This window comes from Telmatherina bonti, assembly GCF_933228915.1.
Source record: "Telmatherina bonti genome assembly, chromosome: 17".
NCBI classification, from domain to species: domain Eukaryota; kingdom Metazoa; phylum Chordata; class Actinopteri; order Atheriniformes; family Telmatherinidae; genus Telmatherina; species Telmatherina bonti.
The window spans coordinates 15796900-15824506 of record NC_136615.1 but is presented as its reverse complement, the minus strand read 5'-3'; the positions used below and the strand labels follow the sequence as shown (position 1 = coordinate 15824506).

The following is a 27607-nucleotide window of genomic DNA, read 5'->3' as shown; positions in this document are numbered from 1 at the left end:
ATTCGTCATTGTCACAAGCCACAACATGATGACCCAAGTAATTCAATTATTTCTGCCAACGATGCCTGTTAGGATGGAGTTATCTGTTTAATTCGTTCTAACAAATTAAGCTGACAGTTCTTTATTCATCACGTACATTGATTAATACGGACTTCTCGGTAGGTACACCCATCACTGGATGAACCTGTGGTCCTGTGGGAACATGGGGACATAGTGGAGGACTTTAAAAAGAGTTTACATGACTCTATGTTTAGCTATAATCTGAAGTAACGTAATATCTAAATACTTCAGTGAGAGAAATTGCACATTAGGTCTGCTATAAGCCTTGTGATGCAAAGCAGTGCATTAAAAAATCTACACTTGTTGCTCAGCAAATCTGGTCACAGAGAGACCGTTTGGGATAATTTTAAGGACAGTTTTAAGGCAGAGAGAGGAAAAGTTGAGGAAATTTTACCAGAAAAATAATATAATTTCTGCATTTGCATGCTTCATTCCAAAAGGCACTTGCCATATTCAGGTTCCTTCTATCAAAATAAATAATTAGGTGAGTCATCCAGCTGAGAAATCAGGCAGTTATTCATCCTGTTGCATTTTTATGATATAAGATTGTGTAGTATGTAGCAACAAGATGCACAGTTTTACAGATCAAGAAATCTTTGCTACAAAGTTAACACTCCTCACCAGCGTTAAATTCTCCACTGTATAACTTGTGTTTTGTTCAAAACTTCTTTCAAGAGTCAAATTAATACAGAGAAGTTTCCCTGTGGTCAAACCACACTAAAACATATCCACCTCCTTTGCTCATGAGGGGTTAATGGTACACAATGACATGCAGGGCTGTCGGTCAGCCCGTGGGGTTTGAGGAGGGGCTGCTGATACACTGCCAAAGGAAAAGAGAGGGAAATTATTCACAAATCAGACTCCTCTTGGGAAGTCTGAGCACAATCAAAATAATTTATTTCTAAGTGTACTGACCCCAAGTCCTGAACTCAAACCTGACATGAACTCTTTTTGGCTTGCCTGTGCTCCACCAACACACACACTTACTTAAGTTATCACATGTCTTACTGTGACCAGACACAACCCCACATGTCTGGAGTGGAGTTAGTTTACATGGTACATAAACAAAAGTCTCAATACAGACTCTTTTTAGCATACAGTGAGAGATTAGCGCTGTTTAAATCTAATCATGCAGGACTACAGCGAGAGGCAGGGGCAACCAAGGTGGACAGTGGTGATGTGGCAAGGTGTGCTCTAGTCAGGAAGATTGAAAATGACAAAATAACAAAATATATCCCAGTGTACTGGCCGTCAGTCCCACTTCATCTGCCCTCCAGCTGTACAGTATCACAGTATTTACAATAACACAGAGAGCGCCGCTGTAGGTGAAAGCGACTACACATCCCTGCAGGTTTACCACATGAAAATATGAAGGAAAAAGCTTTGAGCTGAGGACACAGCAATGTCATTAAATCAGAGCTGAACACCAAAGCAGGGGAAGGTTTTGTTTTTAGAAGTTATGAGCACAGTGGATGACCACCTTGCCACAAAGATCAGTGCATAAATGCTTTTGGAAGGAATCAGGAGAACAGCAGCCAGCCAATATGCACTTTACAGGAGATGCAAGTCGGAGCACTTGGTCATTTTTGTTTCGATGCCATATACAAGATATGTGGGGTTACATAAGCAAAGCAACTAGAAGATCATTAACATATACCTCAGCTCATTTACTTCTGTTTAAATACCACTGCTGTTTTTGAATGACAATGCACAGGCTTTAAATTTCATCATTTCAGATTCTGTGTTTCCGTAGCTCATCTTTTTGTTCAGAATATTTTCATTTGATCTTTGCTCTTTTTTCATTCTTTTTATTTATTTTATTTTATTTTATTTATTTATTTTTTTTCCTATTATTATGTTTTTTTTAGTTGGTCATATCCATTAGGTTCTTCATCTCTGGAAGAACATGGGGTTGCGCAGGCAGGCGGCTAGTCACCTGCAACACCCCAAGGGTCCTGCAGAGGTCTCCAGGCTGCTGTCAGTGTCTGAGGCCAGGGTCTGGTCGGTAGACATGGAGGAGATGTCGTTGATGGAGGAGGAGGGAGGGAGGCTCTCGCTGCTGTTCACGGCTGCACCTGTGCTAAGGGAATCAACAGCAGCGGGGGGTTACAACGTAAAAGAGTCCTAATAGAGGCAGAAATACAACAGAAGTCAGAATTTGCAAGCGCACACAGAGGGTAGAGTTACTTTACTATGACTGAGACATCCACATTAACAACAGCTGAGGGGCACAATCACAGTGTGTGTATAATGAGACAAAAGTGATTAAGTTTTGGGTTCAGTGAGCACCATAGAAGGGTTTGTTTTAGCAATCCATACACAGGATCTGTAATAAAGTACATGCTACAATATAGCTTTTTTATGGTTGTGTATATTATCATATTATGACTTATATCTCTATTAACACATAACTTAACCCATCATATCCAGACATTACATGTACTGGTGCAGAGAACAAGCACTTATGCAAATTCCTTTATGCAGTCTGCCATAAGGCTGCTGAACACAACCACAAAACAAACTATGGATTATTTTGCCATGAGTTATTGTGATTTGGGAACTTATACGTAACTTCTGCGAATTATCTCGCATTCCTCTTTGCTGTGCCGTCCCTGGTGGTGGTTGTGCTGATGTGGTGATGCTCCATAGCGACTGGTAATTGTTGCATTGTTTATACCTTGCTATATTTTGCTATATTGTATTTCTGTCGCTACAGACAGGCTGACTGCAGAAATGAATTGTCCTTTGGGGACTATCAAGTTTTCTGAATGGAAATATAATGGCACTCCTCAAGAAACCAATTATCTGATATTGACCTCATTTTGAAATTTGCAGTAAACTTTCCAAAACTAAACTACCTAAGATGGGTTTATTCAATCAGGTTTGTCAGTTTGCCATTAACAATGAGTCAGTGTTAAAAATTAAGGGGACTGAAGAGTGCTCAATTCTCCCCAAATGAACATGAGTTCATTTGGGGAGAAATGTCATATTATAGCCATTTCTGTTTGGCTGCTAATGATATCAGACATTTATGAAGTCAAATTCAAACAAATATCTTTTTTAATTGTTTCTAATATGACTGATTTATGATATTACCATTAGTCTTTGTGCTCATTTACATTAATCGTGTATAATTACAGAGTTCAGTTCACTTCTACTTCAGAGCTGTTTCTACCCTGCTGTTATGAAGTGAAGAATTCACTGCCTATCTGTACCATCTCAGCTTCATCAAATGCCAGCCATGAAAAAAGATGGCAGAGCAGTTTGGTTGTGGAAAACAGCTCAAATATATTGATTTAATCTGTACGTCTGTCCATTAATGGGACAGCTGTTTAAAGTGGACCGAAGGGCCTGAAAAGACATAAATGATAGAAACCTTTGTGGAAGCAAACAGGCGTGACTGTAAACGAAAGATAAAAATAATAATCTAATCTTTTTGTCATAATTTTGATCTGGAAAAAATAAAAAGTCACCCAAAGATTGATAAAAGCTCAAGAAAAAATATATAACAGAGTAAAATCTGTATCATCTGCATTACAAATGTCAAACTGAACACACACACACACACACACAGGTTCTGCCTGAGTAATGTGCACTCTCAGCTCCTCAGCTTTCCTGCTGCAGGGAAACACTGCCGTCTGCAGTTCGCCTGCACTGCGTCTGATATTCATCAGATACCACAGACAAGCCCATCTACTTAATTACTCGTGGATACAGGGATGAGAAAAGATGGAGGTTGTGAATTTGCAAGAGAAAGACAAAAAAGCAAAGGGAGAAAAAAAAAAAGCAAATTGTTGTTTAATGGACTGAAATCATTCACCTTTTTTGTTTACTCTGTAATATTTTATCCAGTGAGTAAGAGGAGTATTACAGAGTTTGAATAATATGAAGTAGGAGTCAGAAATTATACTTTTATGATCACAAAAATAAGAAGATGTCTTGAAATATTTCTAAGGCTGTCAGAATCTCATGTATCTGGATTACATTTTGGTTGTCTGTGTGACAGATGCTGCTCTCAACAAAAAGCCATTTGCTCTGGTCTCTGTGTTAATGTGACTCTTTACTGCCATCTGGTGGTGAATAATGAGAAAACATATAGTCTCCTAGAGACTTTTTTCCCCCCTCCCTGTAGTATGAAATGTCAGCTGCAGCTGAGGAATTGCATTTTCAAGGACTGCAGAACCCAAACCTTAAATCACGGTATGTTATGTGTACATTTACAGTCATAAAAAACATTTGCTATCACTTATTCTATGACAGAAAGCATTTTAGCAAAATTAGTTTAGCTTCATACATTCTGATTATTAAGAAATAGACCAAAATAACATCACTGAACAACATTTAACTTGAGATGCAAGCAACACAGACACATGGTCAACAACACAATGGGTTTCTCTATTTACAAGGGATAACTCCATTAAGTTTATAGTAAATTCACTTACAGAGCGATTAGGCTTATGCACTGAGAGTACCTGAAGGTGAAGGTTGTCCCTTCACAACGCCATTCTTCGTTCTCTCCTCAAAGTTCATCACCTCTTTGTAGATTAGTTCTGCCAAGTTGTGCAATTATGGCATAAAATTAATAAAAAAAAATATACACAAAAGTGTCAAATCTACATCTTATGTCACCAATACCAGTAACTGAATGTTATTGTCAATAATTCTGCGAACATACAATATACAAGCTCCTTTCATATAAACAACTCACGTACTTGTCATTTGTATTTTTTGTTAGAGTAAACACTTCTTACCTTTCCACTCTTCAATAGAGTGTTCTCGTTCATCCAGCTGCTTGTCATAGATCTGAGGTGGAGGCTAAAGTGAAGAGAAAGCAAACTCCACGTTAGTCATGGTTTTAAAAAAGCCTGTGAAAAATAAGCAGAACATCCACACAAAAATGTCTTAAATTTAAATCTGAATGCTGAACTAAAAGCCAAAAAACTTTCCTGCATTTCTGTAACACTAAATATTAAAGAAACAAATTTTCAGGTACCGTTTATCCAAACATAGTTTGAATTTTGTTTAATTTTTTAAAAACATGTTTGCAGCTCAAACTGATGCAGAAAAAAAAGGCTGAGATTACTCTTCGTAATTTCTCCAGAAAGCAGGAAATGAAATGATGTCAGTTTTGTGGTGAGACAACTTGTACCCAACATGCTGGGTTTTGAAGGTCAGCACATGTGGATCATGAAGAAAATAAAGAAGAAACATGAATTCAAATCAACATCAAGCACCTTTTATATCTAAATACATACAATTAGGATAATTTCCAGAACATTCAACACAAATTGTATCATAATAGACAGCTGGCACTAAAACGCTGACAGGCAATGATATGATTAAATTGTTTGTTGTGTTGTCCTGCTGAAATGGCTTTGTGCCTCTCACACATGATTTCCATTTCATCAACCAGGAAGCAGATATGCTGTCTGGCATCCAGTCAACACTTCTTATCACTCATTTATAAAGATCCTGGCCCAGACTCTAACATCATTATCATCTCCTCTCTAAAACTCGGATATGACCTTGGAGAGACCGTTACAAGTCCACATTAAGCAACCACAGTAGGGTAGATGTTTAATTCTTATTAAAAATTAAATTAATTAGCCTATAAGGTAGATATTAGATTTCCTAAGACGGTGTTCATGCAGTCTTGCAGATATGCAGACAAACAATATCTACACATTTTTATAAACTTGCTTTTGTGCACTTCTTTCACGATTAGTATTACGTTTATAATTCCTCCATCTTTATACACATTATCCCTTTTACCTTTGTTCAAACACATCTGCAGGGAGCCTTCAAGGAGTGCAAAAAATATGTTCTAAGAAAATCTTTTCTTTTCATGTGCAGTCTAAGAAAGTCCAATTGCACAGTTTTCTTCAATGCAGGGGTAGTTGTTATTTACCATGGATATTTGGAAGAGATCTCTGTCCTTCATCTGCATGAGGTGACATCAGAGAAGGGGAAAACAGCAGAAAATGTGTTGAAATGCCATTCACAGCCATGCTACACATGCCACATTATTAAAAACATCAACAACCAAACAACTTGACAAGGCCAAATGCATGAAATCTTCTCAAAATAAGAGTAATAAATACAAATGGTGCCATTAGCCTGCAGGTTATTTCACACAGCAGAAGTTATAATATTATCCATTCACTACTCATGCACTACTAAGCGGCTGCATGTAGAAGTGGTAACTCTGTCAACCTGCAGATGGCTTTTTTTTTTCCCAATCTCAGTGTCACCTCATACTAATGAGGTCCAGATGAAGAGATTAGACTTCAGCAAATGAACCAGAAACAACACTTCTCTGACAGTACAAGACAGAATGATGCACTAATCAGCAAGAACTCCAGGTTACTTTGCTAAATTCACACATAATTCAGTTCTGAACTAATGAATAAAACTGGAAGTAAAGGACGAATGAGAATGAGATGGGAACATAAATGTAAAGCACACTCATAGATGCAGCATTTTTAATGATATCCAAGCTGTTTTTGTTCAGGGACAAATGAAATAGTGTGGGAGTCATCGTATTTATATACAAAGTGAGAGCCTTTGCTAACCAATCAGACACAGAAGGACAGGAATGAGCTTGGACTCATGGCTGATACACATCGCCGCCTACTTACCGCCTCCACCTCAGCTGGATCGTACCACACGTTGATGTAGGGGTGCTGTAAGGCCTCGTCCACTGATATCCGTTTAGCAGGGTCAATGATCAGCATCTTAGACAGCAGGTCTCTGGCTTGGCTTGCTGTGGTGTGAAAAACACAAAGCAATGGCATCAGTTGTTCTAATGAGAAAATAAAATATATTTCTTTCTGCCCCTGATGTGGAAAGAAAGAAAACTGATGCAGAACATGACAGAAAATGATGAGGAGAAATACAAAAGACTGCGATTGGCAGGAATGAAAGACAATAATTAAATAAGCAGCTACTCAAAGAAAATCAGCGCCTTATAGCAGCTTAAATATGATCGGAATGATTGAATTTATCATTATTTTCTCTTTATCTTTTGCCATCATAAGTTTTGGATCAGCACTAGTAGCATCTTTTGACTGAACATTTTAGCTTCAAATCCAGCAAGTCATCTTCTTCACGTTGCTAGTCACTTTCTTTGCTCCTCTATTTGATGCAGAGGAGCTTTGCAACTATATCCACTATCAATTATATTGATAATAAAATGTTATTTTAAATAAAATATCAAAGTTTAGCAAACCATCAAAGAAAAAAAAGAAGAAAAAATGGAAAACACAGATTACAGTGGTATATACTTGATGTGGCTGTTAAATTCATCCACTGGTTTTTACATTAATCAAGTTTTTTATGTTAAACAAAAATGATTTGTTAACTCATAACTGCAGCATGTTTATCTGCTGAATGTCCATCTGTGTTGTAATCATTTCAGGTTACATTCTGAATGTTTAAAAATGAGACAGTAAATTCTGCAAAAATTGAAACCATGGTTTGAATTTCCAAAACAACCACAAAAGGGAGTTGTTGGTTACTTCTGGGACACTTTTATATTTATAGGGAGCACTTATGTTTAATTTTTAGATTAAGTGCAGCGGTTGACTTCATGGCAGATGTTCGTTTATTATTTCCTACATGGATTGTCTCCTGCAACTTCCAACATCTAGACTACCTCATATACAGTATGCAAGTATCACCCTGGCCATACAATCTAGCTCTGCCTCTGAAGCTAATGTCCTATGTCACTGAATTGTAGCATAAGCCAATAATCAGATAAACTAATGATAAAAAAAAAAAAGTTAGTAAAAAATGAGTATAAGAAAAATTAGTCATTAATTACTTCATTTAATTTCCTCCATTAATCTTAATTATTCTGATAACTTTACATTTTATAATTAATTAAAGCTTTGTCTCATATCTATACTATCAATTTAAGAGTAATAGTAAGGTTTTACAGTTAATTCTGCTATCTTGCTCTGCTTTACTTGCATCTGCAGGCATCTTTTAAAATGTAGTCTGCATATGTCCAAACATCAGACTTTAGGGAAAAAAGATGCAGCCATCAGACATTCAGTCGTCTTTATGCCCCCAGGTCCTTTAGGATGGATCTGAAATTGAGTTGAGTGCCCTTAAAACACACACCACTTCTCTCCTACGCACACTGACCTTTACTATAAATAGCTCTGCAGCAGCTCTGAACTGAAGAAACTCAACTGAGAACAGTGGGATGGAAACGAGCTGAGCCCAACCTTTGTTATGCCTGTCAGTGGGTTGTTTTTAATTAAAAAAAGTGATCAAATCTTTAAAATCCCTCCTTTATGGCTGTGATTCCGCCTATCATCTGCTTCTGACTCTCTGGCACCAGCGTCTGCCGTTTTCTCCTCCTACTGTTCAAAATAAGCAAAGCACAATGATTCTTTACTTCATGTCTGACTCAGTTCCTGCCTAAAACTGTACAAAACCAACAGAAGTATGTTGACTGGCTCTCACGCCTTCCCACTCTGTCACTGAGCTATTACTGGAAAAAACAGTCATATTTTGTTTGTTGAATCACATAAAATTGTTTACTTTTTTTTACTTCTTAGGTGAGACAGCAGAAAGTGGTGATGTGCTAGTTCATAATCTGAAAAGAGGAAGTAGTGAGAATTTAGCTCTTATGGAGGGGGATTGCACAATTCAGTTAAGTACAGCTGGCCAATAAGAGGCCCATTTTTAGGTAAAATGTTCATTAAAATAGAGGGAAATGACTGTCACAGTTAAAGTATTATATTGAAGATATGTTCATTTTTCAACACTTTAAATGTTGAAACTAAATAATTTCTTTTAATTTGATAACAACAATAAAATTGTAAATGATGGGATGGACACTGAAAGACTGCAAAGCTGTATTTGTTGTAAGTAACACTGTGAGTAACAAATATTAATCCATAAATATAAATTAGAATTTGGCCATGAAGGGAAAGAGCAGGAATACACTGGTCCAGAGAGACTGCTGCCTTCTCTGAGCTGAAGGAGGAAATCACAAGATGTCGTTGTGTTATTAATTTTGTATATGCATGGTTTACATGATTCCATTTAGCATCTTATCTAAATTGCAGATATTTAATGATAACACTTAATTAGGACAGTTAAAATGACTTGTGACATGATGTGCCACATGGAAAAAACATGACAGACAGTAACACCTGCAGTATTGCGTAGGAATAAACACAGTACTAAGCAATAACAGCTTTACTTTTACATGACTTAAGAACAGAGCAGTGTCTTTTTGTTGTTCAGGCACCATCATTTGATAAAATGGCTAAAATAAAGCACATTGGCGCGAGCTCTCACCTTTGAGTTTGTTGTGCTCAGAGTCAGCAGGGAAAAGGCAGTCAGGGAAGAGTTTGGGAAAGGTGAGGCCTGCGTACTTGGGCCGGTTCTCAACGTAGTTCCTCACTGTGGGCTGGAGCTTCTTCATGAACTCTGGTGAGGGTGTGCCCAGCTGCTCAATCACCTTGTTCCACTGGTCAATGTCTGGTGTGGTAGGTCGAGGTTAAGAGAAACACACCTCTAGTATGTGGCATCCTGTCAGCCTAAATACTAATACGATTTAGTTTGGATTTAGTGGAACGATTAATAAAAATGTAACTAATGGTAATGACTTCCTTTCAAAATGAACAAAAATCATTACGGAGTGCAATTCTTAACAAAGGATATAAATAAATGGCTTCTAATAAAAAAATATGTTGCAATTCATTTTAAAGGAAGTAGCTATTAAAAATATAAACTAATCCACACAAAAATCATTGCAAACATGCTTTTAAATATGTTTCACTTGTAAATATTACTTTTACTTTGTTTGAAGTCACTGGGCTTTAAAAGCAGTAAATTACCAGTTCTTTTTTTTTTTTTTTTTTTTGAAAACGGACTTTTTGTCATGTGGAATCAGAAAAAAAATCATGAATTTACCATAAACTGTTCGATATTGCATCACCTTACCACTTTCAATCTGACATGCTTCAATTTGGGTGCTGCTTCTTTAAGGGACCTCATAAGACTACAGATCTGAAGATCAACCTACTATTAATATTATGTTGTTTTTGATATACAGGAGATGTAAAGTACACCGTATGTAAGTACAGATGGCTTACAGTATTTTGGGTCCACAGAGCATTTTCCACATTTTCCCTTTCACACGGTGCAAACAACCCCCTTCCTCCATGTGCTCACACATAGCGCTAACTGAGGCAGTACACACGCAGAGCCACCAGAGATCCCTATTGCTTCATTTTGCTGGAATTCCTCACAGTTCCACCCCTGCATTTTGTCTCCACTGCACATTGGCTAAGATCCATCCAGTACTAAAAAAAAATACTTTTTTTTTCATCCTCTACAGCTTTCATCCATGACTCTTCAACATGAGCTTGGATTCACTCAGACAGCTTCAGGTGTTTATTTCTCAGTGTCGCTGCCAAAAAGCATGACGCTCCACTCTGTTTAGAGTTCTTAGCTCTCTGAAATATAACCTTATGCACTTGAGCAAGAGCACTCCTGATGTAACGCTGCAGGGTTTCCATGTGAAACAGAGGGAAGATAGGACTGAAGGTTGGAAGGATACGGTCAGTCCCTGGGAACAGCACCGTTCCTCTTACCACCTCTCCAAAGATGCAGCCGACTGACCACATGTCCACTAGAGTCACACAAGCAGGCACAAACATGTTTTTAACTATAATTAAGGTTCAAGTATAATTAAGGTTCAAGATTTGTTCAGGAGTTCAAAGATCACCAGCTAATTGGTTAGCTAAAGTTAAAAATAGGTTGATCTTACATTTTTGTTGAACAAATCTACCTGCTGCCACTAAAAACACACCATAAAAGTAAACCAGATGCGTGAATGAAAGAAAACAGCAAATCAAACTGTAAAAAGTCAAAGAAGCAGATTATAATGATTCTCTGTCATCCTCTCTTTCTCATTGCATTTACATAGAAATTTGTACATTATTGTTTTAAAACCCTGTATAAAACACTCACATCACCTCCAAAGCCAGGTGGTATTTGCCGAGTCAGAGATGTGGCTGAACCCTCACAAAAAAGATTGATAAGACAGCTGGCCCACTGCAGGGCTTCGCTCACAGATACTTTATTGCACTGAGGTGACGTTTCAAGCGTGAACAGCTCTTCATCAAAAGATGTTGAGCTGGTGAGGTCTAATGAAGAACCAGTGGGCTCAAAATGTCACTGTGGGGCAATAAAAAAGGCATGAGCAAACCCTATAGAGTGTAGACAATCGTTTTGATTTATATGTTACCATTCAACAAGTATAATGGGGCACTTTAATTAGCAGCACCTTGGAGAGTGTAGCACATCCTTAACTTGAATTTCCAAATACAGAATGACCTAAATAGATCATTTTAAAGATTATATCAAATCAGAATCAATCAGGTTTTAACACTAACATCATACAGGAAGGTAATTCCACAGGAGCCCCGCCGCTGCTTTGCACCATGTTTCCTTTATTTATGAGCTGCTGTGAATATGCAACTAAAAAAGGAGCCAATTTGTTCTAGTTTCATACAAGGTTAGCACAAAGGATACAAATGTAGGAATACCCTTAGAGCACTCATGTTTGAACAAGAAGTGTTTTGATACATTATAAACCCACATGTAATGCCACATACTGCAACTATTCTCACGCAAGGTATTTCCCTCTGGCCTGATAAAAACATAGATAAAAGAAAAACAAAGATAAAAAAAAAATAGATCCACAGACATCCATTCAAAAACACAAGAAAGTTGCTCCAAACAGTTTGAAACTTAAGAAAGGATCCTGAAACTTTCCTAAAAGCTGCAGGGTAATGGTGTGTGATATGATTGCTGGGGAAAGGGAGAGAAATGTATGGGCTCACTGACCACTGCAGGCAGAGTTACAATCATCTTTCCTAGAGATATAATCCACACACTGAAAGAAACTCACTTTTATAACACATAACAAGGTGTTAACAAGGCCCAAATGCCTTTGCATTTGACCATTCCATCCACCACAAGAGCCCTGTGTCTCCATGCCATCCATAAAAATTTAGCTAACAAGCTTCTTGATGAATCCAACATCAAACAGCTACTAACCCAACAGCTCTGTGACCTCTCTTCGTGGACAGACCACTATTCCAAATCAGCTCTTGTCACTCAGGAAGATGTAGATCATTTTGGCTAGATCATTACACAGATAAGAAACATCTGTGATGTGAATTAAGATAACTAACAACAAGGTACTATCTGTGGTGGACAGTTGTGTGTGTCAGTGCACTTCATTCATCTGCAGTAGGACAGGATGGAGTATTAGATGAGAGGAATTTCGGTGAGAGCAGAAAGAGAGGGAGAGATGTTGCTGAGCTCATTGCGAGATTTTCTAGTTGTTCAGAGCATTAATCTTTTAGGAGCTGCATGTTCAGAGCTGAAGAGAGCGGAGTATTCCCACAAACACCTGCACACACACACCAATGGGCCTCTTAACTACTTAGCATCACCATTTTCAGGGATAAGGCCGCTCATTTTTCTTATTGACAATGCCATGAAGGGACCAAAAAAAAAAAAAAATCCCTTAGGGGTCCTGCATGCTGCCACCCACATGTGAAGTCTTCTGCGGAGTGTGCATCGATTGCCATTAATCTCTTTTTTTTCTCTGTCAAACACTGCGGGGGGTGCACATGAAGGTTGCTCTAAAGCCAAAAGGCATAATGCTTCTTGTTTAAAGCATTTGTAGTCACTGTATGAGGCCATTGTTTGGCATATGTGCTGTTTTCAGCTTGTTTTTAATTTTCATTAAGCCATTATCAATACACTGGTTTTCTGACCGTCTGTGATGTTTCAAAGGAAAGTGAAAAATAAGTGATTCATGTGATGTTCCAACACAGCAACGAAAGACACACATTTTGCACAGCAACAGACCGTGATATTTCAAAAATAAAAAAGTTTTTGCACACATCAGCCACAGATGAAACACTGCAGAAACTGTGGGGTTTGCAAAAAGTTGGATGCTGCTGTACACTTTAATGTTTTTGTGAGGAAAAAAGAACAGCCATAAGCTCATTGTGTCAATCAAATAAACGTTGGGTATACAAACCCTTTTTATCTATAAATGCTGAATTTGTTTTAGGGTTATTTTTGGATGGATTTATACCATGAGTATGAAAGCTGTCGTGTGTTTAATCTTTGTCAATCTCTAAAGAAACCAGCGTAACAGTGGGACTTGTTCATAAGTCTTAATAAGGTTTGGATAGCAGTTAAAGTCTAAGACAATGCTTTCCAACATGAGATCCCTGGAATGGGATTTCAACACATGACGGGCGGAGGAGTCCACAACTTTAGTTTCATAAAGAAGGTTCTCAGAGAAAATAGGTTGGGAACTACTGGTCTAGGGCATGGTAATATCATCTTAGTAGATATTATTATTTGTATTTCCATGGGATAAGTTGACATTTAGTTGAACATAGAATACACACATATCCCCATCCTTCAGTTTAAAAAATATATAATACTCAACATAAGTGTGTATACCTCTGGGAAATGTCCCTCAAATGTCAAATACAGCAGGTGTATTATTCCAAATCTGAATATTAGATTTTTTTTCTTTTCTATATGTAGGACATTGGTTTGGATGTAACATTATACTGTATCTTTATAACACCTTCTGCACTTGTGCAGCCCTATATCGTCCCATTCCCACTTCTGTGCATTCAGTGCGCTAATCCTGTCCAAGTTAATGTTACACTGTTAGGCTGTCACTGTCATATACAAAAGTCATGTTTTGGCCAAGTTGTGATATCTGTCAAACTGTATTCTCCTCATATTTCAGATTGTGCATCACTGTCGATAAAACATTAAAATATGATTATTATTACAATAATTATGCTATGAAGCTGACGATATGCAAGACCCCATTTAAGCGGACGAAATTTACTTTGACGTCATCATTTGGCAGAAGGTGCAAGTTTTTTCTTCTTTTTTTTTTGGAAGCTTTTCATGCGGTCTCCTTCATGATGTCAAAACTGCCACAAAAATTCAGATAATCTTTGTGAAATGCATGTAGCACAAGTTCATCTGCACTTCAGAGTGTAATGTTCATGGCATCAGAGGACATCCTCTTTAGTTCTGATTGGTACTCAGTTTGTCCAATCACTTTCCCTCCAATTAATACTAGCAAGTCCCGGACTTGTAATCTTTTTTGGTTCTTCTGGTAAAGATTTTCTAAAGCGTGGCCTGAATTTTCAGTATAATTTTTCTTACAGTATTTTTTTGTTGTTTTTCATCAGCAGAAACTCACAGTAAACCCTCCAAGGTAGAAACCATACTGCATGTTTGTGAAAACTCAGCATGAGGGATGTAACTACAGACAGAAGTTTTCTCTTTTACCAGAAAATATAAGACTGAATAAAACTCATGATGTTACAGCGGTTATATGAAAAATGTTAAGAGAAGAATTGCTGGTGTTGCGTTATAAAGTAAGTCAGACACGGGAATGGCGCAGTTCACCTCTGTAACATACAGCAAACATTGGGGCTGCTAATAAAAGTCTGACTAGAAAAACATGAAGCTGTGAAGCTTAAGCTATTGACAAATGAATTTTAACTCCAATCTCAGTCTTTAAAAATCAGTGAAATTAAAAACGTAAATGTAAACCAACATGTATGCTTGTGTTTAAAACAAAGATGTTTTCCTGCTGATATTCAGCAAAGAAGCACAAGTACATATGGTTACCAGATAACTGCGTTTCTGCGTGTTAACAAGGATACAGTCCCGACCAGGGAAAAGGATTTTGTGGCGCACCATTTCTCCCATAATGCACCCCACCGACCAAATATCCACTGCAAGAACAGAGGTGAGGGTGAGACAAAGAAGGAGCCAAAGAAAAGAGAGGAAAGCAGAGGTTAGTGTAATCCACTGTGAGCCCTAGAGATTAGCTGTTATTTAATGAGAGATATATTTATTAAGAAGCTTGTTACATATGAAATGCACCTTTAGACAGAGAGCTACAGGAAAACGGAGAAAGATCAAGCAGCGCTTTAGAAGAATTAACTAATTGCAGGAAACTCAAATCATTGGAGCGTATGTGACTGTAATGTGTTTTAGTAAGGCTGGCGTTCGGTCACGTCTTGACATTCTGAGTGACTCACTCCTCAAACACTTCAGTTCACTGTAGCTCAACCAAAACTTCTGAAAAGGGTGTGAATTAGTGTGTTTTTTTTAAAGAAACAGGAGTGAGAGGCAGAAGCTCTTGCAGTAAATTCAACTAGTTAGTACAGATTAAACTTTGGGTCCTGGTGTCCTACAGATATACATGGCTATCAGAGACGTGCAGCTGTGTGTGAATGTGATCTGCTTTTGTCCAAATAATTATCAGTGATTCTCACCGTTCTCTTTGTATCCCATTCCCAGAATGACCTCTGGGGCTCTGTAGTATCGTGTCACCACATATGGGGTCATCATGAAACTGGTACCTGCAGTCCTGGCCAGACCAAAGTCCAGGATCTTCAGAGTGCAATCTGACTTCACCACTATATTGCTTGGTTTGAGATCCTGGAAATGAAGACCAGAATATACAATTTACAAAACCTTTCTTTTGTCAGACTGTTTCCAGTTAAGTCTTCCTGACAGTTTTTGGACTTGTTTTCCTTTCGGCTTTTTATCCTGAAGGGATCGCCACAGCAAATCATTGGCTTCCAACTACCAAGCCGGTACAGAAGCCCTATTTCCACAGGTGTAATTTGGTTCATCTTTCATGCCAGATTCCCTTTTCTGATGCAAACCTCTGCATTTATCCAGGCTTAAGACCAGCCCTCGGAGAACACTTGTGTCCCCCTCAGGGCTGCAATAAAAGGGAGCAGGGCTCAAACCATCAACCTCCAGGTCACAGGACAATTGGCTCTACCACCTGAGCCACAGCCATCCCCATTTTGGACTTACTGGTTACTGTTAAATAATAGCTAAAAATAGTGAATACTGATGTGCAGCTGCAAGCCATTAAAGTTAAGACTGCACAATAACTAGACTTTTCATTTAAAGGAATGGTTCATCATCTTGGAGAATTTGTTTGCTGTCTTTTGGCAGCGACTTAGACCAGAAGATAGATATTTCTTCTCGTGTCTGTCTATAACATACTGCACACATAAAGTGTTATAAAGCACAGAGTAAAACAAAAAGACACCAACTGGAAAAAAGAACCTCCTACAGATGAAAAGTCAAATAATATATTATAACTCTTCCCAGAATATACCCGTAATAACATATTATAGCTATTATATCCCAGGAAAACGCCAAAACAGACAGTTCTTCATTGGATGGGTAGTTTGGAGGTTACGTGTATAAAATACTTAGTCTTATATATTTAACAATTTTCTGTTGTGTAATTATATTTTGTCTGAATGATTTTACATACTAGTTAGTTTATATGTAAACTTTAACCTGATATAAGTAAGATTTTGTTCCTAAAAATACTAAAAATTATCTTTAGTGTTGTAACGGTGACAGCATTCCCAGATTTTTTTTAAGTGATTCTCCTCTCTACAAATCATTGTTATGTATCAAAAGATTTGAACACGACTTTATTCGTGTTTCGGTTGCTGTTCTGGAAATGCAAACCATATGCAAATTTAGCTTGATGCTGTTTTTTGCATATTTACAGATTACATTTTGCAAAGATGATATTCATGATAAGGTGACTGAGACAAAGTAATCCAGATACAGCCTGTAAAGCCCAAAAGTGACAAAGCTGAACTGTTTTCTTACCCTGTGAATTATGCCAGCTGAGTGCAGATGTTTGATGCCACACAGCATCTGGTAGAGCAGGTAGGACATTCGCTCATGGTCAAGCTCCATTTGAATCACCTGACACAAGTTGGCATCCATAAGCTCCATCACTAGGTACCTGAGAAAAATTATATATTTCTTCATGATTGGTAGGCAGACGCAATTGGCTGAGTAAATGATGAGTTATTTTCCATTTCAAGGTGTTACATGTTTGCTAGCAACATCATAAAACTGCAGTGTCTCTAACATTTTTGCCTGAACAAATGCAAAGCTCCACTGAGATGCATGAATCTCAGTGAGTAAAAAAATGCTGTTGAAAGTGAGGACATTATTATTTATCATTCAGCATGACAACTTGATACTTCCAGCAGCTTCAGATTACACCAAGAGTACTTTCACTGACAACACTTCAGCACTTGTTTTCTCACAAATGCAGCTGCAAAGGAGTTACAAACAAATGATGCATATAAAATCTATTCTTCTCCCTGCAATCCGATTTATGGGTTAAATAAAGATCTTTCTGGTGCTTGTTTCGTTAGATAATTTTGTTTTTTGGGTTTTTTTTCACTTTACTTACACATCTTGGAATTCCTCTAATGATTTCTGTGGCGTGAAGACATTTAATAAACTGATTATCTGAAAGAGAAAAGAGCATGTAGAGGATTATCATACTATGCTTGGAAAAAATCAATCAATGAATCAAAGCAAGGGACTGCTAAGAACTGAGAGTTGTTAATGACCCCCGTGAAGGACACTGCTTAGTGAGACAAAGAGAAACAAAGAAATGAGATGGAACCAACGAGGAGGGAAAAATGTGAACTGCTGGAAAAAAAGAGGGGCACAAACTGCAGCAGAGATTATTACACTCATGCCTTGAAGTGCTCTCTGTTTCACTCTCTTGCCAGTTTGGTGTATTTCTGGAGGCATGGAATTTAGCACGGTCACAACATCGCTGGATCTGGCCTGCGTTTTGTTGCGGAGGGATTTAGTGGGAGCCAGAAATAGACACAGGCTGGGGTACGGTTTAAAAATCAGTTTCATTTGGACAAGAGCAATATTTTCCTTCCTTTTCTCAAAACAAAGAAGAAAGAAAAAAAAAACGTACATTTTTGTGATTGACACATTTCATGAGCACCAACTCCCGGTATGCCCTCTTGGCATGGGTCTGGTTCTGGAAGGGTCTGCTCAGCTTTTTAATGGCTACATTCCTGTCCAGGACAGCATCATAGCCCGCACTGCAGAGAGAAAAAAAATGCAATCATCAGTTTTCCTTCGGCATTCATTTAGATGAGTTATTGCCAGTGTCTCTGTTTGTTTGTTGCATCACACTCTTGACACTCCATGGTGAGTGTCATTGGTCATAAAAGAAGGATTTTTCACATCTCTAAGGAATCAAAAACAAAGCAAAACAGATGTCTGATTAAAGTATGAAATGTGAATTTATATATTTAAGTAACATAAGCTATAACAGACATAAATTTGATTAGATTTCTTCATTTACTTGCTGTAAAGGAGTTGGTACTTTGGATAGAATCAGGCAAGCAATTTTCCAGTGATTCTGGCTTTATATATCTAAGCTAGCACACTTTATTAAATACTTTATTAAATTTAAAGAAGTGAATTACAGAGATCTTAAAAAAACAGCTATGAAGTACAAAATATATAAGAAAAATACACTATTAAGATGAAAATTGTTATTCTCTACTTGAGATTGTCTGAAAATATTACCATCCTGTCACTTTTTTGGGGGAGGTGGGGGGGTTCATTACCTGCAAAGGTTTAAAAGTTGAGACTTTTCAGTGAGTTATCTGTATTTCAAACCACAACTTCAAAATCATGCTGCATTTACTGCATCGCTGTATGGTAACAGGGGTGTTGCAATGTTTCAAGGTTGTTGTGGGCGCAGAGATTGTGTCTACATCAAGGTGACACATCCCTTTTGCCTGCACATCAGTCGAGTCATCCTTGATCCAGCTGGCACTCTGCACAGCTGATATCTAGAGAATGTTTAGGGAACTGAACTCTTTTGACATCACTGATATGAAAAGTGTTGTTTCTACCTGAGCAAAAAGTAACAATGAAAAAAGTCATGTAATGAGAGCGCTTTCAGTGATTCAAACCCAGTTTCAAAACTCTAGAGAACAGAAAGTCTGCTAGTTTCCTTCTCTGAACTTAAAACTTAAAGGAAAAATATTTCTGAAAGGTATATTAACTATTGAAAAGATAACCAAAAAAATTGAATAAACTCATATTAAACAAAGTCTTGTTCCTGTGAGAGACAATGAGAAATGAATGGCTTAGGCTGCAGGCTAGCTAAAGCTTCAGCTAACTGATTAGCATACATCCCCCAGCAATCTACTTTGACACAATGTGCTCAAACCAGCAACACGCTGCTGGGAAATTTTAAGCTAGCTGTCTCTATAGTTTAATTAATGTTTAGTAGTTAGCTGTAATTTTTATCTTACTTAAAGAAATATTATACAAGATTTGCTTTTCTATATTTTACCTCCATACCTTTTTATTCACCTGTCTGAATGGTAATTTTACCAGTCACAGAAAGAAGTGGAAAACAGTTTTAACATATCATGATAGAGATATATGTGTATGTACTACATCCAACCCCAATGTAACCCGTAAGTGTGAGGTACAGGTAGTTACAATATACTCTCTCATTTAGCATTCTCATTAGCATGCTATTAGGCTATAGTTACCGATCTACTAATCAAATGCTACCTTCAATTTCTTTAGGTAAATATTTTTTTCAATGAATTGACTCCAAATTGCTATGTTATAAGCAAAAAACAAACAATGCCACCCAACTAAGTCCAGAAGGAATGGGAGTCATATTTCTTGCCATAAAGTCCATCAAACCATTCTGTTGACCAATACAGCCAGATAATTGCTTTGCTGGCTCAAACAATCCTGATAACCTCTGGGATTTTAGCTTCTGTTTGGCTTTCAAAGAACAACAGCACAAAAAAGCAGCCATATTTATGCCACAACATATTATGTGGCTTTTCAGATAAACTCACCTGTCAAGATGCCGTAAACTGAGTTTCATGGCATCTGTGTGCAAGCTTACTGGGAATGGCTGGAATAATGTGCTGTGGTTTGTAGAGTCTCTACGGAGACTGCAGGCAAGGGATGATCTGTGACCATGGAAACAGTGAAACGTTCATAAAAGCATCTAGCCAATGGGGAGTTGAGCCAGTCATCACTTTTCTAGCTAAGTGAAAGATGATGTCATGACCAGCTAAACTCCCTTCTAAGATGCTTGTGAGAGCTTATCCTGATCAAGTGCAGGAGTCAGAGATGTGTGCAGATTGGGATGCTCGTGGGCCACAACATTGACAGAATGAGTCTTAAGTAAAACAAGCGAGAATGAGTGTCTCTTCATTAGCATGCTCCTGGGCTATACTGGGACGAGTCTGATTGCATAAGAAGTGAACGCTTGCTTTCTGATGTTCAGATAAACCTCTGGATCCCTGCTTGTTTGCGTATTAGTTATTTGCGGTTAGCCGTTGTGATGTCATTTAGATCTGAGTCAGACAGATGTTTACGTAAATGTGATTACGTGACCCAGTTGTGAGTTGTATAGTAAAAAGTACAAACAATACCTGTTTTTTTTTTTTTAGATATTTTACCATCATATTATAGTCAAACCATTTTTCAAGCTTTCATAAGTCCATGACACAGTCTTGTCAGATTTTGTTGTTATATTTATTAACAAATCAAAATTACTTCTTTCATGCTTGACCATTAAGATCAGCAGGATAATGTATCAGTCACTGGGATTTGATGTGACTTCTCTGTACTAATACCAACACCTTATGACACCAGATGACAGCTGTGGACATAGGCAAGCAGCACACAGACGACCAGGTTCAATTTGATTTGCTCTCCCTGTTATTCATCTCTACAATATCCTTCCAATGGGCACAAATCCCAGCATTAGCAGCACAGTCTGCTCAAGCTCCTTTAAACAGCAATAAATTGCTTTGGAACAGAAGGAAAGAAGAACTGAGGGCATGGGAAGCAAAAGGACAAGAAAAGGGAGGAAGTGGAGGACAGGGGTGTTAGGAGCCAATGAGTCTTCATGCACAGCAGAGGACACACTGAAATTAAACTTGTTAAGTGAGATCATCTGAGAGAAGGCTTCTGAGAGGTACATCACTGTGACACATTACCATGAATATGACTTATAGATCTGTTTCCTGGTCTGACATAGATGCATTCCTTTAAGTGGAGCCTTGGCAGCCATTCCACAGCATCCTGACAGGGCAGGCGTGAGCTGAATCACAATGAATACAAACTCTGCAATCTAGATTAGGGATTCATTTAAGAGTCTGTCCTGTTAGACCCTTATGTCCTGTTCATGCATATTCTACACAGAAGGAGCTTACAGGAGAGGAGTCGCCATACCTGCAATGAAATTATGTCAGAAATGCTGGTTTTGACCCTAATAATTAATGTTGTTGAGTCTTTTTTTTCCCTAAGTTGATTAAATGTTTAGTGTTTAAGAAAGCATTAGAAATGGCATATAACTGTCACACAAACATGAATATATGCAGCAACAAAAACATTTTATCTTCATTCAGACTCCTGTTTATGGTGTTTGCTGAAAAATCAGAATATTTACAAAAAGAAAATCTCAGTGTTTCTTTTATTTCATATTAGTAATTTTCCTTTTTTTTTTTTTGTTAGTGTTTATTTTCTTTCTGGTTTTGTTTGGTTTAGTTTGGGTTTTTATAAATATTCTACCAGGTTTCATTTGCTAATTGCAAGATGCTTTTCTTCCCATCTGTTTCTTAGTTTTTGTTAGTTTTTTATTTTTATATATATATTTTTTTTGTTTTTTGTTTTTTTTTGCTTTTGCCTTGTTTCTTGCCTCTGTTATCATTATGTTTGTTTTTTACCAGTTTTGATATCCTGCCCTGCAGCAATATATTTACTTTATTTTTGTTTATGTAATCCCATCATCTACCTGTTTTCTTTGGGCTCTTTCCCATCACACACTGTCACAGACAAAATGAATGTGCTGTGTCATCTTAACACAATATAAAACACATGAATTTTTATTACTATGTTAGAAAACGTTTCTGAAGACTAGTTATTGTTGGGTGCCTGCCATTAACCCTGCCATTTTAATTATTCTTTAGCTCCCCCAAAAATAACAATTTTCCTCTTAATAGTGTATTTTTCTTATAAATTTTGTACTACACAGCTGTTTTTAAGCTCTCTGTAATTCACTTCTTTAAATTTAAATTTTTTTTTTAAGTATTTATTAAAGAATCTTAGTCACATGGTTATTACTTTTGTTGATCAAGCCTAATGGAAGCACACAATAAATGAAAAGAAGACTTTCCCCTTGTAAAATGAATACAATAATCGTGGAAATGTTATATAGTAGTATGTGTGACAGCCCCTTCCTTCATAATCTCCTGTAGCTACATAACAATAAGACAAGCAGTTAAATTAGACAATCACATGTTAAATGCAACAGAGAGGCTCATCAAACAGCTTGATCCAATATAAAAAGGACAGTAAAGAGAGACACAGTGGAGAACTCACCAGACAATTCCCTGAGCTCCAGAGCCAATGGGCTTTAAATTCTGGTAACGTTTTAAAACTGTGAAGGTGGAGTCTCCCACTTCCACGCTGTAGAACTGGTTGTCCACTTTGCTTTTACTCATGTTGTAATGTTTGGCAATATATGAAACATCCACTTGTTTTCCAAAACCCTGCATCATAAAAACATGACAAAGAAACCCAGTTAGTGATGCTGATGAAGATTCATGAGCCATCTTCGTTGACACGTAAGAAAAAATCTGGAAGTAAACAATCAGAATACCGTTATGTGAATGAGGAAACACACTGCATGGAAACTATTGACTTTTTCAACATATTTGAAGACAAAAAATTGCAGACTTTTTTTTTTAAATAAAGGTTAAAGATAAAAGTGACATGTGTGAAGCCACCAATTATCAAGTATTTTATTTTATTTTATTTTATTTTATTTCATTTTATCTAATTTTTTGGACAAAAATCTAAGTATACTCAGATGTCAGATAATACTTGTATTTTGAATGCTTTTTTCCACTAACAATACTGGTGGTGCTATTATTCATGTTTTTGTTATTCCTGTTTTTCCACTTTGCCTTCTTATAGGTGCTCCTGGTGATTGTCTGCTTTTCACAACAACAGTTTGTTTGTTTAAACACTTTTGACAATTACTTTGTGCAAAAGTCCTTTAGCTCTGTTTCTTGTACTTTCCTAAAGTTTTCCACTTTAGCTTTCAGACAGATGATGTTGCATTGTCTTTATGTGATATGACACAGATTTCTCTCTTCAATGATAGCAACAGCTGTCCCAAAGGCAGCAAATCTACCTCAAACCAAAACTTTCTACCTCTATGCTCCACGTTTCAAGACTTTTGCTTTGTCTTTGCAGAGGATGTTAAAGCAAGGTCAGAGACTGAATTACTGAAGCCCACTGTCTTAAGACAAGCAGATAACATGGTGGGATGTTTATTTGCACGACTTTAAAATATTATTTTTATCATCTGACAGAGCTTTATAACATTTAGACTATTCATTTATTTAACTGAGTAACATCAGATGTGAAATGACACATAAAAGAAAGTTATTGCCATATTAATTCTTATTCTAGATTTAACATTTGGCACCAATTCTGCAAATCTTCCAATGAAATTTTCAGCTTCTTTGAGACTGTTTTCATCAAACAGTTGAATCACGGCCGTAATTTACTGGGGTGGCAAGTCCCGGATCAATTGTTAATCCTTCCAAATCCATTCCTCTGATGATGTTCTTAGTAGATGTATAAGTTATGGGTTCAAACAGAACAGAGCTCACCCCTCGTTCACTGCTAGCACCTAATCTATCTGATAATAAGGACATGGGTTATACCATTTATTTTTTTATTTTTTTTACATGCGAATAATAATACTATGACTTTCATGATTCTTAAATCAAGGAAAAAAAATCTTCACTTATGTGCCACTATTAAGTCCACAAGGTCATTGAAAACGTCAACCACTTTCATAGAACGTATACACATTTTGCACGAGTAAGTCCATATACAGTACCAGTCAGAAGTTTAACACACTTTTCCACTGAATCTAATGGGAAAGTGCATCCAAAAACTGCTGAAAAAAATAAAGGGAAGACTTAAACAACACAATATAACTCCAAGTCAACCACACTTCTGTGAAATGGAACTGTCAGCTTAGGAAGCAACCCTGATTGACAATTAGATTATTGTCAATCAATTATCGTTTAGCAACAGTCACATCCTGTTGTGCAAATGGAATAGACAACAGGTAGAAATTATGGGCAATTGGCAAGACACACCCAATAAAGGAGTGGTTCTGCAGGTGGTGACCACAGACCACTTCTCATTTCTGATGCTTTCTGGCTGATGTTTTGGTCACTTTTGAATGTTGGCGGTGCTTTCACTCTAGTGGTAGCATGAGACGGAGCCTACAACCCACAAAAGTGGCTCAGGTAGTGCAGCTCATCCAGGATGGCACATCAATGCGAGCTGTGGCAAGAAGGTTTGCTGTGTCTGTCAGCGTAGTGTCTAGAGCATGGAGACACTACCAAAAGATAGGCCAGTACATCAGGAGACGTGGAGGAGGCCGTGCGAGGGCAACAACCCAGCAGCAGGACCGCTACCTCCATCTTTGTGCAAGGAGGAACATGAGGAGCACTGCCCTGGGTTCCTCCTAATGCAAGACAATGCTAGACCTCATGTGGCTGGAGTGTGTCAGCAGTTCCTGCAACACAAAGGCTTTGATGTTATGGACTGGCCTGCCTGTTCCCCCAGACCTGAATCCAACTGAGCACATCTGGGACATCATGTCTCACTCCATCCATCAACACCAAGTTGCAGACTGTCCAGGAATTGGCAGATGCTTTAGTCCAGGTCTGGGAGGAGATCCCTCAGGAGAACATCCGCCGCCTCATCAGGAGCATGCTTAGGTATTGTAGGGAGGTCTTACAGGCATGCGGAGGCCACACACACTACTGAGCCTCATTTTGACTTGTTTAAACGACATTACATCAAAGTTGGATCAGCCTTTAGTGTGTTTTTCCACTTTCATTTTAAGTATAACTCCAAATCCAGACCTCCATGGGTTGATACATTTGATTTTCATCAATAATTTTTGAGTGATATTGTTGTCAACACATTTAACTATGGAGAGAACGAAGTATTTAATAAAAATGTTTCATTAATTCAGATCTACAACGTGTTACTTTAGTGTTCCATTTATTTTTTTGAGCATATATAGCTGAAACTTGGCTGAAATGGGAGAACGATCATTTCCGCAGCTACAACATACATAGTGGCTGAAAAAGCAAAGAGTCGAGGAGTTGCAGTGGTGCAGTCAAAGTTCAAACCTGACTGAAATGTTCCCAAACAAATCCCTGCAAACTTCAACAATAAGAAACACTGTGAAGAAAAATTAATTAAAATTCCTTCAAAATGATGTGTTACATGACAAACAAAACCAAGTACTTCAAATGCTTGCTACAAAAGGTTTTTTTTTATAAGTTTATTTTATATTTATAAATATCAGTGTGGTCTAATAGGTTAAGTCTTGCCATTCATTTCTATTTATTGATCTCATTTTAATACTGTTTAAGGACCAGCTGATTTTGTTTACTCTGTCCTTTGTAATGGATAACCTTTGTAATGAATAAACTTTACTTACTTTTTTCATGACTGTAGTTAATAAAAAACTATGGATCAGTATAAACAGACTTAAAGTACACACAGCTGAGTTTACACTCAAACTGTTTCCATGCAGAAATGTAAACTTGTGTTATAGCCATGAAATGACATTAGTGTGGCTAATGTCTTCACTCAGCTACAGACATTATTATTCTACAAATACACACATGATTATCAGGCTGTAATTACTTGGGTAGAGCAGACGTGCAAATAGCGGCACAACAAAATTACCATTTAAGTTAATTACAGCCTTTGTAATTATGCTACTGCTCAGGAAGCCAAACTACTTGATGCTAAACTACAAAATATGAAAGAAAATCTCTTGTATTTATGAAATAAATAAACATTATAATGAAAGTCATTTACAGTCAACGTGGCTGACAGGTCATCCAAACCAATAATCTAATTATTTCTATACATTGGGCTACAGCCTTTACTGTAGTGGCAGCGGTATCTACAGTAATCATTAAACATCCAGCTACACATGCACGTATAATGCAAGCGTCCCATGCAAAGCCAAGAGTTACTGAAGCTACAGTGCAGTAACGAGTAGTCCTCATATGCATACTAGATATAGTTTTCAAATGAGTTTGGCATTTACACTGTTAAATGTCAAACAGAGGAAGGCAATTAAGCTTCAGTTTAGCAAATATTTTTCTTCCAGATAAACATTTGAGGTACTGAACTTTCATCAAAAAATCAGATGCAAATTATTTATCTTTTGCATAATTAATAATTAACACAAGGCTAAAAGCTCTTCAACCTTGGAAAACAAATTCCCAAAGGATATTTACAGCAAATTAAACTATTTTGCTGGATTTCATCTTTGTTGTTAATTAAATTGTTCTAATGTTTGTGAGGACAAGCCACTGTAGAGTCATATCCCTTTGTATGTACAGAAAAAACAGCATTCAGAGCAAAGAGGGGAAATGGAAGTGAATCGGTACTGTACCTTTTTTACCTGTAAGGAACACACACCTGACAAAAGGCTATCTTTACATCCAGGACTGGTTGGCTGCAGTTATATAAGAAATGTCTGCTCATAAATACCTGAAAGACACAAACAGAGGAGAAGCAGAGCCAGAGAGAGGTGGAGATGAGTGGCAGGAATTTGTCGCAATTCTTTTACATATGTGATGACATAAAGTTGTCTCCATTCGGAATAATATGTTAGAAAGTGATTTCATTTCTTTGTGGTCCATCTGAGAACCCTTTTCTTTGTCATTTCAGTCACTTAAACCCCCACCTGCTGCAGGGGCTGAATGCTCCCAGTAAATTCACAACCATTTTCTCTCTTTCTGTTGCCACCATTCTCAATAAAAATCAGAAAAACTGCAAATCAACGCCACCCGCCCCTCCATAAATATAAACAGACCGATATGTCAATTCTTCATCAGAGAACAATACAGCAGCACTACGATGACCAATGTTCCCATATTCTGAGACAGCAGGGTGACAAGAAAAACTTGGCATCGTGTCCGTCTGTGGTGGTGGGCGTGGCTCTAGCTCAGTTTTGGAGTGGGGGGGTTTTGGTTCAGAGAGCAGTGGCAGGTGAGGCTGACTTGCGGTGAAGTCATTTATGTCTAATCATGATCTGTCTTCATCTGCAGTACAATGCCGAAGCCCTAAGAAAACACTCAGAGCTGAGACAACCTGGCTGGTTGCCCTGGTCTTCTTCTCACATGTTAAAATAAAAATCCCTACAGTAGTGACACTGCTACATTCTCATTCAGCTAAACTCAGCACAAAGACTGGAAATAGAGAAGAAGCCAGTCTGCTTCACTCAGCAGAGCAAACCTGTACACTATATCCATTCAAAGTGACGTTTAATAGTACAACCCCAATTGTAAAAAAGTTGGGATGCCATGTAAAATTTAAAGCATTTTTGATTTGAGGTTGAAAATTAAGTTTTTAATTTAATGTCACCCAAGGACCTAAAGATCACAAGATCCAGAGTTAACCTTTGGCCTTGACCCACGCTTACAGAGATTCCTCCCTGATTCTCTCTTTCATCTCATTTCATCTT

At 37.6% G+C, this 27607-nt stretch overlaps 1 protein-coding gene across 6 annotated transcripts; it reads right to left on the bottom strand.

Annotated features, from left to right (window-relative positions):
* Positions 1 to 1992: 1992 nt before the first annotated feature.
* On the bottom strand, positions 1993 to 26631 carry mapk10 (mitogen-activated protein kinase 10; the record flags this gene model as incomplete). Of its 6 annotated transcripts, none has more annotated exons than XM_079256250.1 (13): positions 1993 to 2135; positions 4533 to 4610; positions 4812 to 4875; positions 5969 to 5995; positions 6699 to 6823; positions 9376 to 9558; positions 14814 to 14885; positions 15432 to 15597; positions 16807 to 16945; positions 17405 to 17463; positions 17933 to 18062; positions 22399 to 22568; positions 26560 to 26631. In XM_079256250.1, the coding sequence occupies 13 exons, from the start codon at positions 26623 to 26625 to the stop codon at positions 1993 to 1995; spliced, it is 1422 nt and encodes a 473-aa protein (XP_079112376.1). The 6 variants fall into 6 exon arrangements, with proteins under 6 accessions (XP_079112376.1, XP_079112377.1, XP_079112378.1 ...); XM_079256251.1 differs by lacking the exon at positions 14814 to 14885 and adding an exon at positions 10643 to 10714 and having other exon boundaries at positions 26560 to 26625; XM_079256252.1 differs by lacking the exon at positions 5969 to 5995 and having other exon boundaries at positions 26560 to 26628.
* Between the last annotated feature and the right edge of the window lie 976 nt (positions 26632 to 27607).